Below are 12,225 nucleotides of genomic sequence, written 5' to 3' on the forward strand. Positions count from 1 at the left end.
TCCTTCCTTCCTTCCTTCCTTCCAAAGCGATTTATCATGACTTAGGTATCTGGTCTCTAACTGGGATGGCCTGCCACCTCATGGGCAGGAGTGCCTTGGTAATAGCTCTGTGGTGACAGCAATGGCCACGGTCCACACTCCGCACAAGAGCAGTGAATGGGACTCAGGCAGTATAACTGGATGTTCACAGCCAGGCTTCTCCCCACCCTGTCAAGGCGCTTCTCCACATCGTCCCCCTACCCTTGATTCATGCCACGGCGAGGCTGTGTTTCCTCATCTTACCTTTCGAAGTCTGCCCAGGATACCACTGGCCAGTGGTCATGTCCCAGTCAAGTCTGGACTCCCTAGCTCTCCACCCGTCTCGCCACCCTCCCCACACACCTTCAGCTGCCTGCTCTTCCCTCCAGCTGAGTCTAGAGCAGCTCCAAATGGTATCAGAAAGACATCAGGGATTCGCAAAACAAATCTTCACTGAAACGAAGACCTACAGACCAGCCAAGTCACTCCTCTCGAGCTGATTCACAGCCACCCAGGTTCTCCTCCAGCCCCAGGGTCCTTGGGGACTCTCTGCCTCCGTTCAGAGCTCTGGGAGCACCTGGGTGCTGGGAAGACTCACCGGGCAGCCTCTCGCTGCAGCACATGTCCAGGGCCCCTCCCTCGGAGTCATCAGCAGTGTGGTTCTCTTGCTCTCACTCCTGCAGCAGGACGAAAAATGGGAGGTGAGGCTGTTGATGAGTGGGGATCAAGACAAAACCCTGAGCAAAGAGGAAAAGCCTTCCTTTCCTGCACCGGGTCCTTTGGAATAACCCTGTCCCATTAGGGGGACCTGAGGAAAAGACCAACCTACGGAGGGGTCAAGCTGGAGAGGCAGGGGCAGAGTTTTGCAGGTGTCTTCCACGTGGGATAACCAGTAGCAGCATCACTAAACCACCATCAGCACCATATCTCCACCATAGGAGGGCTTACGTCATGCAAAGCACTTCACAAACTTTATCACACTGAGTCTTCACCAGGACCCCATGAATTAGGGATCATTCCACTTGGCTCAGAGAAATTAAGTATCCTGCCTCAGGTCACACAGCACCTTCGGGTAGAGTGGGGTATGAAATTACAGTCTAGGACTCCAGGCTCACATTTGCACTGCTGTGCCATTCTGCCTCCGAGTTTCTGTGGGTTTGAACCATGAGTGGTCAAGAGGGATCTGGGTGACATACAATCTGTGTCCAGCCCTCCCCCATGCCCTGCCCATTTCCTGTGGCTCAGGCAGTACAAAGTGGTATGCAAAACTCTTCTCTAGAAATAGCTAGAAAAAGTAGCTGTCAATGTATTTGCATATTCTAAATGTTCTATTTCCTTCTGAAATCAGAAAACCTTCTTTATCAGGGTACCTTTCAGGACTAGGCTTGGGTCTAGAGTTTCTCCTTTACCCAGAAAGCTGGAAAAAGTTTGCTGGAGATTATCCAGACCCCAGGGAGTTTCTGTGGGCTTCCCTGGTGACTCAGACAGTAAAGAAGATACTGTCTGGGTATCTTCTGGGTTAGGAAGATGCCCCAGAGAAGGGAATGGCAACCCACTCTAGTATTCTTGCCTGGGGAATCCCATGGACAGAGTTGCCTGGTGGGCTACAGTTCGTGGAGTTGCAGAGAGCTGGACACGACTTTCCCTTTTCACTTTCATTTTTCAGGAAGTTTGTGTCGTCTGACATATCCTGAGTGACTGCTCTGTTCTCAGGGCTTCCCCTGCTTTGGGAAGGGCCTGCTGCACAGCGTGGGCTCCAGGGGCTCTGCCTGCCCTTGGTCCGACCCCTAGCAGCAGCTGACTGATCCGCGGCTGGACAAGCCCACCAGCCTGGGACAATCAGAACCTCTCCCCTGCACTTTTCAAATGTATTCTGAGGGCTGAACCATGGTAGCCACAGTGCCCTGGAGAGAGGGTCCAGAAACATCTGTTGCTGAGGCCATAGGAGCTTCTGCATTCCGGCCCATTCTGAACCCTGACTGAGCAACATGCCTGTTAAGACCATCAGATGCCCCAGGATCCTTCCAATTGCTGTTGCTCAGTCACTCAGTCGTGTCTGACTCTTTGCGACCCCATGGACTGCAGCACACCAGGCTTCCCTGTCCTTTACCACCTCCCGGAGCTTGCTCAAACTCATGTCCTTTGAGTCGGTGATGCCATCCAACCAACTCATCCTCTGCCGCCCCCTTCTTCTCCTGCCTTCTATCTTCCCAGCATCAGGGTATTTTCCAGTGAGTCAGCTCTTCTCATCAGGTGGCCAAAAGTATTGGAGCTTCAGCATCAGTCCTTCCAATGAATATTCAGGGTTGATCTCCTTTAGGATTGACTGGTTGGATCTCCTCACAGTCCAAGGGACTCTCAAGAGTCTTCTCTAGCACCACAGTTTGAAAGCATCAATTCTTCAGCCCTCGGCCTTCTTTATAGTTCAGCTCTTACATGACCAATGGAAAAAACATAGCTTTGACTAAACGGAACTTTGTTGGCAAAGTAATGTCTCTGCTTTTTAATACACTGTTTAGGTTTGTCATAGCTATTCTTCCAAGGAGCGTCTTTTAATTTCATGACTGCAGTTACTGTCTATGGTGATTTTGATCCTTCCAATAAATTCCAATATTTTAGCTTAAGATGGTGGGATTTGATTTCTGAAACTGGCAGCCAGAAGAAACTTTAATCTACCCTTGCTATCATAGCACTTCCAAGAAGTTCAAGAGGTCAGCTGCCTCTCCACCCACTAGCCCTGCAATCCTGACTCTTGGACTGGTCCTGAAGCCGACTCCAGGCCCAACTGCAACCTTGAAACAGTGACGGGCACAGAGGTTGGGGTAAGGATGCCCCTTTTGATTCTGACATCTTCTGCTCTCAACTGGCAACTGTTTTACTCTTTCCTCACTCCAGGTGGCACGATCTCTGAGAATCCCAAACCCCAGGGGCCTGGCTCTCCTGCAGAGAGACAAATGCTATCTTCAAGGCCCTTTAAATGTCTCTGGAGTCTCTCCACTTTTCCCCTCTCTCTGCCACCTACATCTTGGTCCAGGGCAGCATCTCTTGCCTAGATTCCTGAGGCAGTCTTTTAACTGGTCTCTGGCATTCACTCAGGCTGGCCTCTGAAACATTCTCTAATATATATGGCTTTGTAGGTTGTGCAGTTTACAACCTGCACAACTGGATAGGGCAGGCCTGAGCGAGAATCAACTATTTCACACTTACCATATAACTTGCTTCTTTTAAAAAATACTTGAATGGCATCCTATTACACTCAAAACAAAGACAATAATCCTTAGATGTGGCTTACCAGATCTTGAACGTTCTGTCCTCCATTCATCCCTCCAGCCTTATTTCATGCCCCTTTCCTTTTTAACCTCTGCACTCTAGCTACAACAGGGCAGGCTTTTTTCTACACAGTGACTTTGCACATGCTTTTCTCCGTGCCTGGAGAGCTCCTCCCACTGCACTGCCCCCCAAGGTCTCCTTCCCATTAGTTTTTACTCATAGCCTTTGACAAAGTTTGAAATTTCATTTTACCTTATGCCATTATTTGACCAACATTGGATTATAAGTGACTTGAGGGCAGGGACCACCATTTGGGTTTCATTTATCACTGTAGCTTCAAAGTCTTGCTTGGTGCCCGCTCCATAGCGGGTGTTCAATACATAAACAAACACTCGGTGAATAAGTGAATATTGCCCTGACCTTCTTGAAAAAAACCTCAGGCCCCTCAAACACAGCCATTATCTGAGCTGCCTTTTTGAAGGCAGATCTTCATAAAGGCACTTGGAACCTTTCTCCCCTGCTGCAGTCCACAGCAGACCAGTATCACGGAGCTGGAAGCCCTTTCATTTAGCAGAGGAGGAAACGGAGGCACAGAAGGGAGTCTGCCTGGCCCCAGGTTATATGCCGCGTGGGTAGCCAGCAGATGGGGATGGAGAACACCTACCCCCGACCTCCTGATCCAGAGCTTTTGCTTTCTTTACCTTGAAGAGCGCCCTGGCTGGAGGGTAGCCCCAGAGGTCTGACCCTTGGCTCGGTGCAAAAAGGTAACCCAGGTATATCCAGATACCTCTGCAATAGGACCCACGAGTGACTCACAGCTGCTTTCTCACCTCAAGCCTCCCAGGCCCCAAGTGGTGTTCAGAATAGCTCAGCCCTGCATGTGTGCAGCGGACTCTATAAATAAGCTTCCTAGAAAATGACTAATTTCATCATCAGGAAAGCAGAAAGAGTAGCACCTCTCATCTGGAGAGGACAATGAAGCAAGAGCCTGCTCTGGGCCCTGCAGTCGAAGGACTCCAGGCAACCTCGCCAAAACCTGCATGGTGAGGCTGTTCAGGGGAGGGTTTGAATTAGATTTCCAAAGGGAAGAGCTGGTGCATTCAGGCTGACTCGAGAAGCCCAGTCTCTGGGCACTGTCCTCCTTCCTCCCAGCCAAGAGCAGAAATAGCTGCTTGCTGTGCATTACTACAGGCTCCTTCTCTTCCTTTATCCACTTCAACCAGCTGGGGACACAGGAGAAGAAAACTGGCCTGTGACCACAGGCAGCCACTTGCTGGACTGGCCCCTCACTGCTACTCTTAGAAACCAGAGAACCCCCGAGATAAAGGGACTAGGAGGTCACCCGGCCTGTCCCTCCCTCACCGATGGAGAATGTGTGTGGGGGGGAAACAACCTTTCCAAAGCCACTGCCCCATTCAACAAGCGCTCACTGAGCAGCTTCGGGGAGCAAGGCAGCAGAACTAGGAACACAGTGACAAACACACCAGGCCCTTCCCCCCACAACTCCCAGTCTTCTGGGGAGACACACAAGCAAACACGATTGCTCCCCCACCAGCTTTAATAGACTGCATGCATGTGATACCTTGGGGAGCTCAGCTTGTGGTGAGGGGGTGGAGGGGATGTCTTCGGTAAGGGGAATATAGGAGCTGGTTCTTAAAGGATGTTTATAGGTGGATGAGGGGTCACAAGGAAAAGAACTTCTTTCATGGTACAAACAGAAACAGGGGAGCACCCCAGAGGCTCGAGATGGATAGAGTATTTGGCATTCACTGAAGTAGTTGGTCAACAGGCTGAGGAAGTGATGTAGGCCAGGACACAGCAGAGGCACTTGAATAGAAATCCTGCCACCTGGGTGGGGCTTCCCTTGAACCAAGAGGTGCCACAGGCTCCCCTGTCCCTGGGCTGAGGAGGTCTGTTGTAGGAAGGGTGATTAGTGGCATAGATTTGAGGAACAGACATTAGACCCAGTTGGTGGTTACCTGATCTGGTCCCAAACTACATCTGGGGTAAAATTCACATAACATAAAATTCACCATTTAAACCATTTCAAATCATGAGAAATGCTGGGCTGGAGGAAGCACAAGCTGGAATCAAGATTGCCAGGAGAAATATTAATAACCTCAGATATGCAGATGACACCACCCTTATGGCAGAAAGTGAAGAAGAACTAAAGAGCCTCTTGAAGAAAGTGAAAGAGGAGAATGAAAAAGTTGGCTTAAAGCTCAACATTCAGAAAACTAAGATCATGGCGTCTGGTCCCATCACTTCATGGCAAATAGATGGGGAAACAGTGGCTGACTTTATTTTTCTGGGCTCCAAGATTGCTGCAGATGGTGACTGCAGCCATGAAATTAAAAGACGCTTACTCCTTGGAAGGAAAGTTATGACCAGCCTAGACAGCATATTGAAAAGCAGAGACATTACTTTGCCAACAAAGGTCCATCTAGTCAAGGCTATGGTTTTTCCAGTGGTCATGTATGGATGTGAGAGTTGAACTGTGAAGAAAGCTGAGCGCCGAAGAATTGATGCTTTTGAACTGTGGTGTTGGAGAAGACACTTGAGAGCCCCTTGGACTGCAAGGAGATCCAACCAGTCCATCCTAAGGGAGATCAGTCCGGGGTGTTCTTTGGAAGGACTGATGCTGATGCTAAAACTCCAATATTTTGGCCACCTCATGCGAAGAGTTGACTCATTGGAAAAGACTCTGATGCTGGGAAAGATTGAGGACATGAGGAGAAGGGGACGACAGAGGATGAAATGGTTGGATGGCATCACCGACTCGATGGACAAGAATTTGGGTAGACTCTGGGAGTTGGTGATGGACAGGGAGGCCTGGTGTGCTGCGGTTCATGGGGTCGCAGAGAGTCAGACATGACTGAGCGACTGAACTGAAAACATACGGTTCCAGGGTACTTATTACATCCATAATGTTGTGAAACCACCACCATCATCTAGTTCCAGAAGAGTTTCATCGCCCCCAAAAGAAAAGCCGGGACCCCTTAAGGAGTCCCTCCCATCCTCCCCTCCCTCAGCCTCTGGCAACCACTAATCCTCTTCCTGTCTGTCACAGATTTGCCTGTTCTGTGTATTTCAACTAAATGGAATCTTACAATATTGTAGCCTTTTGTGTCTGGATCCTTTCACTCAGCCTAACATTTTCTAGGTTCATCCCCCGCTCTAGCATGTGTCAGTACTTAATTTCCTTTAACAGCTGGTTAATATCCAACTCCACGGGCAAAGTACATTTCACCCATCCACCATCTGACGGACTTCTGGACTGCTTCCACCTTTCGGGTGTTGTGAATAGTGCTGCTATGATGCAAACTTACCTTTTAAACTCCACTCCCCCCTTGTTTAACGACTTTGGGCAATCCTCTTTCAATCTGGACCCCTGAGGCTTCATCCCTAGGCTCCACCCCTAGATCCTAGGCTCCTGGAACCTTAAATGTCATCAGTGTCATGCGTCCACTCATGTTTGAAGGTACTGGTGCCCCTGGCGGGGTGCTGGAGACTCAGCCTGGACCAGCCCACCTTATTTTCCAGGAGCTCGTGGCCGATGGGGGAGACAGATCAGGTAACACTGGGGACTGGGTGAAGAGTGTTAACAGAGGCCTGCCTGGGAGGGACTGTGGGCACATCACCTCTGCCTGGAGGGTGGGACGGTGGATGTGTGGGTGCTCTTAGGAGACATCCTGGAGTGGATGTCAGCTTTGCCCAGGATGCATGCAGAGAAACAGCTGACAGGTTTGGGGAGGGAGGCAGAGGAGTCTGCACTCTCCTCCCAGGTGGGTGAGGAGGAGCTGGGATGCTGAAGCCAGCATCTCTGGGTGGGAGGCTGAGCCCCCAGGAACCTCCTCACCCAATCCCAGGCAGATATGCCTTCTACCTTGGGTTTCCTGCTCCTGGGGCTCCCAGGGCTCGCTAGAGCAGGGGTCTCCAACATTTGGGATCTAATGCCTGATGGTCTGAGGTGAAGCGGATGAATAAAGAATACGTAGAAATAAAGAATAAATAGAAATAAAGTGCAAAAAAAAAAAAAAAAAGAAATAAAGTGCACAATAACCGTGATGTGCTTGAATCATCCCAACACCACTCCTGCCCCCATCCGTGGAGAAACTGTCTTCCATGAAACTGATCCCTGGCACTAAGAAGGTTGGGGACAATGGCTCTAGGCTCTAGACACCCCAAAGTGTCCACACGGAGTCTCCACCACCTCCCAAAGCTTGAATCCCACTACACGGCCATGTCCTCAGGACCAAACCTGTCCACTCCGACTTCCAGGCCTCTGTTCATGCTGTTACCTTAGCTTGATGTTTCTTTTCCCCCTCCTGTCAAATTTTACTAATTCTCCCCATCACCTCTTTCATGAAGCACCTCCTGATCTCCAGGGAAGAATTAAGCTCTCCCATCTCCACTCCCACCCCACACTGGCTCTTACTCCTCTCTGCCTCTGACTTTATTCTGCTGCTGTAGTTAGCTGTTTGTGCACCTGCCTCCCCGAGCAGTGACTTGAGAGCACATTCACCCCATCAGCCACCCCTGCATTCCAGGTGTTCAGGGCCCAAGCCTGTTGATGTACACATTAAAGGTCAGGTGGAGGGCAGTGGCAGGGTCTTAGGGGTAGTGGTTTTGAGGGTTCTGGGTGGGCAGAACCTGGCCAGGAGCTTCCCAACCTGGAGAAGATGGCCATATCATGGCCAGAAAGGGACCCAGAATGCCACCCAGGTTCTCATCAGCACTTCAGTGTGCAGGGGCAGAGGACATGCTTGCTTCATGGAGAACCAGGCTGACCGCCTCCTGCAAATGAGCCACGTGCTTTAGAGTGGACAGGTGGAGCGACCTCGCCTTCCTTCCCAGGGCGGTGGCAGGGAAGCACATAGGTGTTCATTCACCTCCTCATCACCATCCCCTAATGTCTGGATGGGGAGAGATATCGTCTGGGGCCAGGGCAGAAAGTTTTCTCTGGACAAAGCACACGAGATGTGAATGGAGGAGAGAGGCTGGCTTTAGGATATCCCCAAAGAGAAACAAAGGCAAGAGAGATTCAGTACTTGCCTCAGGTCACAAAGGGTGTGAACAACTGTTTTCAGGCACTTAAAAATCCCGATTCCCTTTCGGGAGTTGCCTCTCTCTTCCCCAGGTGCTCTGCCAGTCCCTTGCCGCAGGGACGGCCCAAGACCAGAGGTCAGTTACCTGTCATCCTGTGTCACACCCCAAAGCCTTCTGACAAGCAGCTTTCCTGCGCAAGTCTGTCAGTTTCTGTTGCTGGCACCCACAGTGCTCAGACCGATGCGTGCAGCAAACTCGTGGAACAGATAGGCGAGCCCAGGACTTCCAATGCTTAGTTCACTGCTATTTCCATCCTGCCAAGCTGCCTACCCTCCCTGCCCAGCTGTCCACTGTCCAGCCATCTGTCCCCACGTCTGAGCAGACTGCAAACTCAGAGCGCTCTGGATCCCAAACACAGGGTCTGTGAGTCCTCTGCTTGGGACGTGCCCTGATGAATGATGACGCCTTCTCCACCTTGCTCTGCTCGTGGGAGACAGCGGCGTGGGCGTGGCAGACAGCCAAGGGAAGGGGAGACGAAGGGGTGCTGGAGAGGCCCAGGCAGCAAAGGGGTGGGGGCTGGGCAAGATGGAAAGAGTTTTCCATCTTTCACGTGAATCTGATTCAGGGTCTGGAACACTCATGCGCTTGACTAGTGATGACCAAACACTGCTGCTGCTGCTAAGCCGCTTCAGTTGTATCCAACTCTGTGCGACCCCATAGACGGCAGCCCACCAGGCTCCCCCGTCCCTGGGACTCTCCAGGCAAGAACACTGGAGTGGGTTGCCATTTCCTTCTCCAATGATGAAAGTGAAAAGTGAAAGTGAAGTTGCTCAGTCGGGTCTGACTCCTAGTGACCCCATGGACTGCAGCCTACCAAGCTCCTCTGTCCATGTGATTTTCCAGGCAAGAGTGCTGGAGTGGGGTGCCATTGCCTTCTCCATGACCAAACACTAGTGCTTACCAAACACCTACTATGTGTGGGCCACAGGGTGAGGCCCTGGGGATACAGCAAAGTGCAGGCTCTCAGAGCACAGAGGGGGAGTACAGGGAAGCAAAAGGCAAGGGAACACAGGTGGCCTGTTTGATGGGAGAAGTGCCAGGTGTGGGGGCTGCCGGTGAGGCCCCGAGACTGGCAGGAGAGTCGGGGTAGGTTCGCAGGAAGGAACCGATGAGGGGACATGAAGGAGAGGTCAGGCCTTGTGGAGTGACAGAGCAGCAGCTGGGGTGTTCCAGGCCGAAGGGAGGCCCGTGAAGGGGCCCGGAGTTGAGAGGAAGCGGGGCACGCTCAAACGACTGGAAAGAAATTCAGTCTGACAGGGGCACATGGGAAGGGAGTGTGGACGGGGACATCTTCCGAGTGCTCATTTGTCATGTTCTTCGTTTGTGTTCTCCTCCTCCCTCCCCTTCTTTCCAGAGACGTAAGGCAGACCTTAATCTTCACAATGGCCCTAGGAGGAACATACAATCATTACCTTGTAGTTTCTAGATGAGGAAATGGAGATTCAGAGAAGTCCAGTGACCTGCCCAAGGGCACACAGCTAGTAGTAACAGGTCTGCCTCTTGCTGCCCATAGTCCTCAGCTCTCTTCTCTTCTGGCTTTTGGTCTTCGTTGAAAACAACACTCTGAAAATAGGAAGAGAGTGAATGTGAACGAAACAGCAGTTACCTTGCACATGTTCTTTGAAACAATCCTCACCTAGGTCTTTGGGGGCAGCACGCCCATTTTACAGATGAAGAAACTGAGGCTCAGGTGGTGAAGTGACTCAGCTTGATTCACACAGCAGGTGACTTAGTGAAGGAGCCGGAGGGGGAGACTCCTGTCCCCAGGGATCCGAAGGAGTTCACAGCTGCAGGGCCATTACCTCGTACGTCCTCCCCAGGAACAGAAGGAAGCCCTGCCCTGGACCCTGGCCTCAGGTTGCTCCACCTGGAGCAGCAGCCCAGAGAGCCCGCCTTGGGAGACTGGCTGGAGTGGAGAGTGTGCGTGATGGTAGCAGCAGTGCTCCATGACTGGAGGAACACATGTGCTCCACGGCCAAGGGCACAGCAGCCCTGGGCTCTAGTCCAGCGTGTGACCCTAGGCCAGTCATTTCCTCCAGTCCGAGTCACAGCATCCACAAATGAAAATTAAAAAAAAAACAAAACATGAATTTAATGACATTTAAGGGTCTTTGCTTAAGGTCTCAAGTTTTGATTTGGGGTTAGGGTTAGGTATCAAGGTTTGATGAGGCAGCGCTGGTGGAGCAGGGAAACCAGCAGAGGGCACTCCCAGCGGCAGGGAAACAGGCTTTGGTCCATGGGTGGGGCTGGGGGGGAGCCGGAGTCGGGGGTAGAGGGTGGGGAAAGGGGAGCTTTCCCACCCCAGTCAGTGACTGACACAGGCCCAGCTCCCCTGTGTGGGTCAGTATCTACTGCGGACAGGTGTATCTGTGTGGTGGACAGGACCAGAAGATGTTCAATCGAAGAGTGGGATTTCAGGGCTGAAAGGTCATCTGGTTTAATCCTCTGCTCTCCAAGATTCTGAAAACGCCCCACTTCGGCCCCCTCTTTCTCCACCCAAGGTATACAGTTTAATTTACAAGGAGGAAACAGACAGTTACAAATGTGAAGGCGTGATCACATCTCTTGGGAGGGGAGTGTTTTTATGTTTCCTTTCTGTTAGATGCTCGCTTCTACTCGGGATGCCTTGGAATGCACTTCGCCCTTCAGGGAAAAGCACCCGTTTCCCCTCTCTGCTTGAAAAAACACTTTAAGACCCTTTCAAGACCCTGTTCAAATGTGGCCTCAGCAGTACTCTCCCTGACTCCCTTAGAAATAACTGATTATTTTTAAATTATTTTATTTTTCTTGGCCATGCCACGTGGCATGCAGGATCTTAGTTCTCCGACCAGAGACTGAACCCAGTGGAGGAATCTTAACCACTAGACCACCAGGGAAGTCCCTTGGTGGTTATCTCCTGATGCCCTGTATCCGCACCTCACACGGAGCGACCCAAACACAAACCTGTGGACTGTAATCACGGCAGCTTCCTTTTACCGAGTGCTTAGGGAGTGTTGGATACCGTGCCAATACTGTACATGTATTACATCACTCATCTCTCACCACAGCCTTGTGAGCTAAACACAGTTGTCAGCCCCTCCTACACATGTGGAGATGAGGACTTGGAGAGACTGAGTCACTTGCTCAAGGTCATCCAGATGGTTCAAACAGAAGCAGGCTTCAAACTCAGTTTGCCTCCACCCCAGACCCAGGCTTTATTGAAGCCACCAGGTGCATGGCCTCTGATGTGGACGTTCCTATCTCCTCACTTAATACTCTGTCTGGCACCAGGAAGATACTCAAGATCTATTCTTGAGAAAAATAAATGAAAATAGGGCTAGGGTTTGAGTGTGTATAAATGGCTCATCAAAAACGCCACAAAGCACAGGCTTTGGGATTGGGCGGCCAAGTCTGAGTCAGTGCTGCCTCACTGACTGCCTGATCTTAGATAAGATGCTTGACTTCTCCGCAGCTCAGTCTCCTGATCTGTGAAATAGGGAAAGCAGTGTCTACACTTCAGAGGGTCTCAGGGAGACTGAATGAATGCTGATCCTTACGTGAAGTTTTTACATGAGATGCATGTAAAATGCTTAGACAGGGTCCAGTAAGCTCTTGAAAAGGCTCTCATCATCTAGTGTGGCAGGTGTTGCCTGCTTTTCCGTTAATACAAGCCTTCTCACCCACAGGTGAGGTTCATGGAGGCTCTGGAATGAGCCTGAAGTGAAGTGAAAGTCGCTCAGTCGTGTCCGACTCTTTGTGACCCCATGGTCACAGGCTCCTCTGTCCATGGATTTCTCTAGGCAAGAATACTAGAGAGGGTAGCTGTTCCCTTCTCCATGGGAATCTTCC

The 12,225-nt window shown here is 51.0% G+C and overlaps 1 protein-coding gene across 4 annotated transcripts in view; it reads right to left on the reverse strand.

Moving 5' to 3' along the window:
- PTPN5 (protein tyrosine phosphatase non-receptor type 5) overlaps positions 1-12,225 on the reverse strand; it is a 58,904-nt gene that overhangs the window by 33,932 nt on the left and 12,747 nt on the right. For 3 of the 4 annotated variants that reach the window (XM_086385160.1, XM_086385161.1, XM_086385163.1), the window contains 2 exons: positions 9,810-9,960; positions 617-695 (listed from right to left, as the gene is read on the reverse strand). In XM_086385160.1, coding sequence (XP_086241286.1) covers positions 617-641 — 25 coding nt within the window. In that variant the 5' untranslated portion in view covers positions 642-695; positions 9,810-9,960. Of the gene's footprint in view, positions 1-616; positions 696-9,809; positions 9,961-12,225 lie in introns of those variants that run through there. The other variant, XM_086385162.1, reaches the window with a different exon arrangement.

Source organism: Bos grunniens, chromosome 29, assembly GCF_055505025.1.
Source record: "Bos grunniens cultivar Pamir isolate PY7600 chromosome 29, Bosgru_T2T1.0, whole genome shotgun sequence".
In the NCBI taxonomy this organism is placed as follows: Eukaryota; Metazoa; Chordata; class Mammalia; order Artiodactyla; family Bovidae; genus Bos; species Bos grunniens.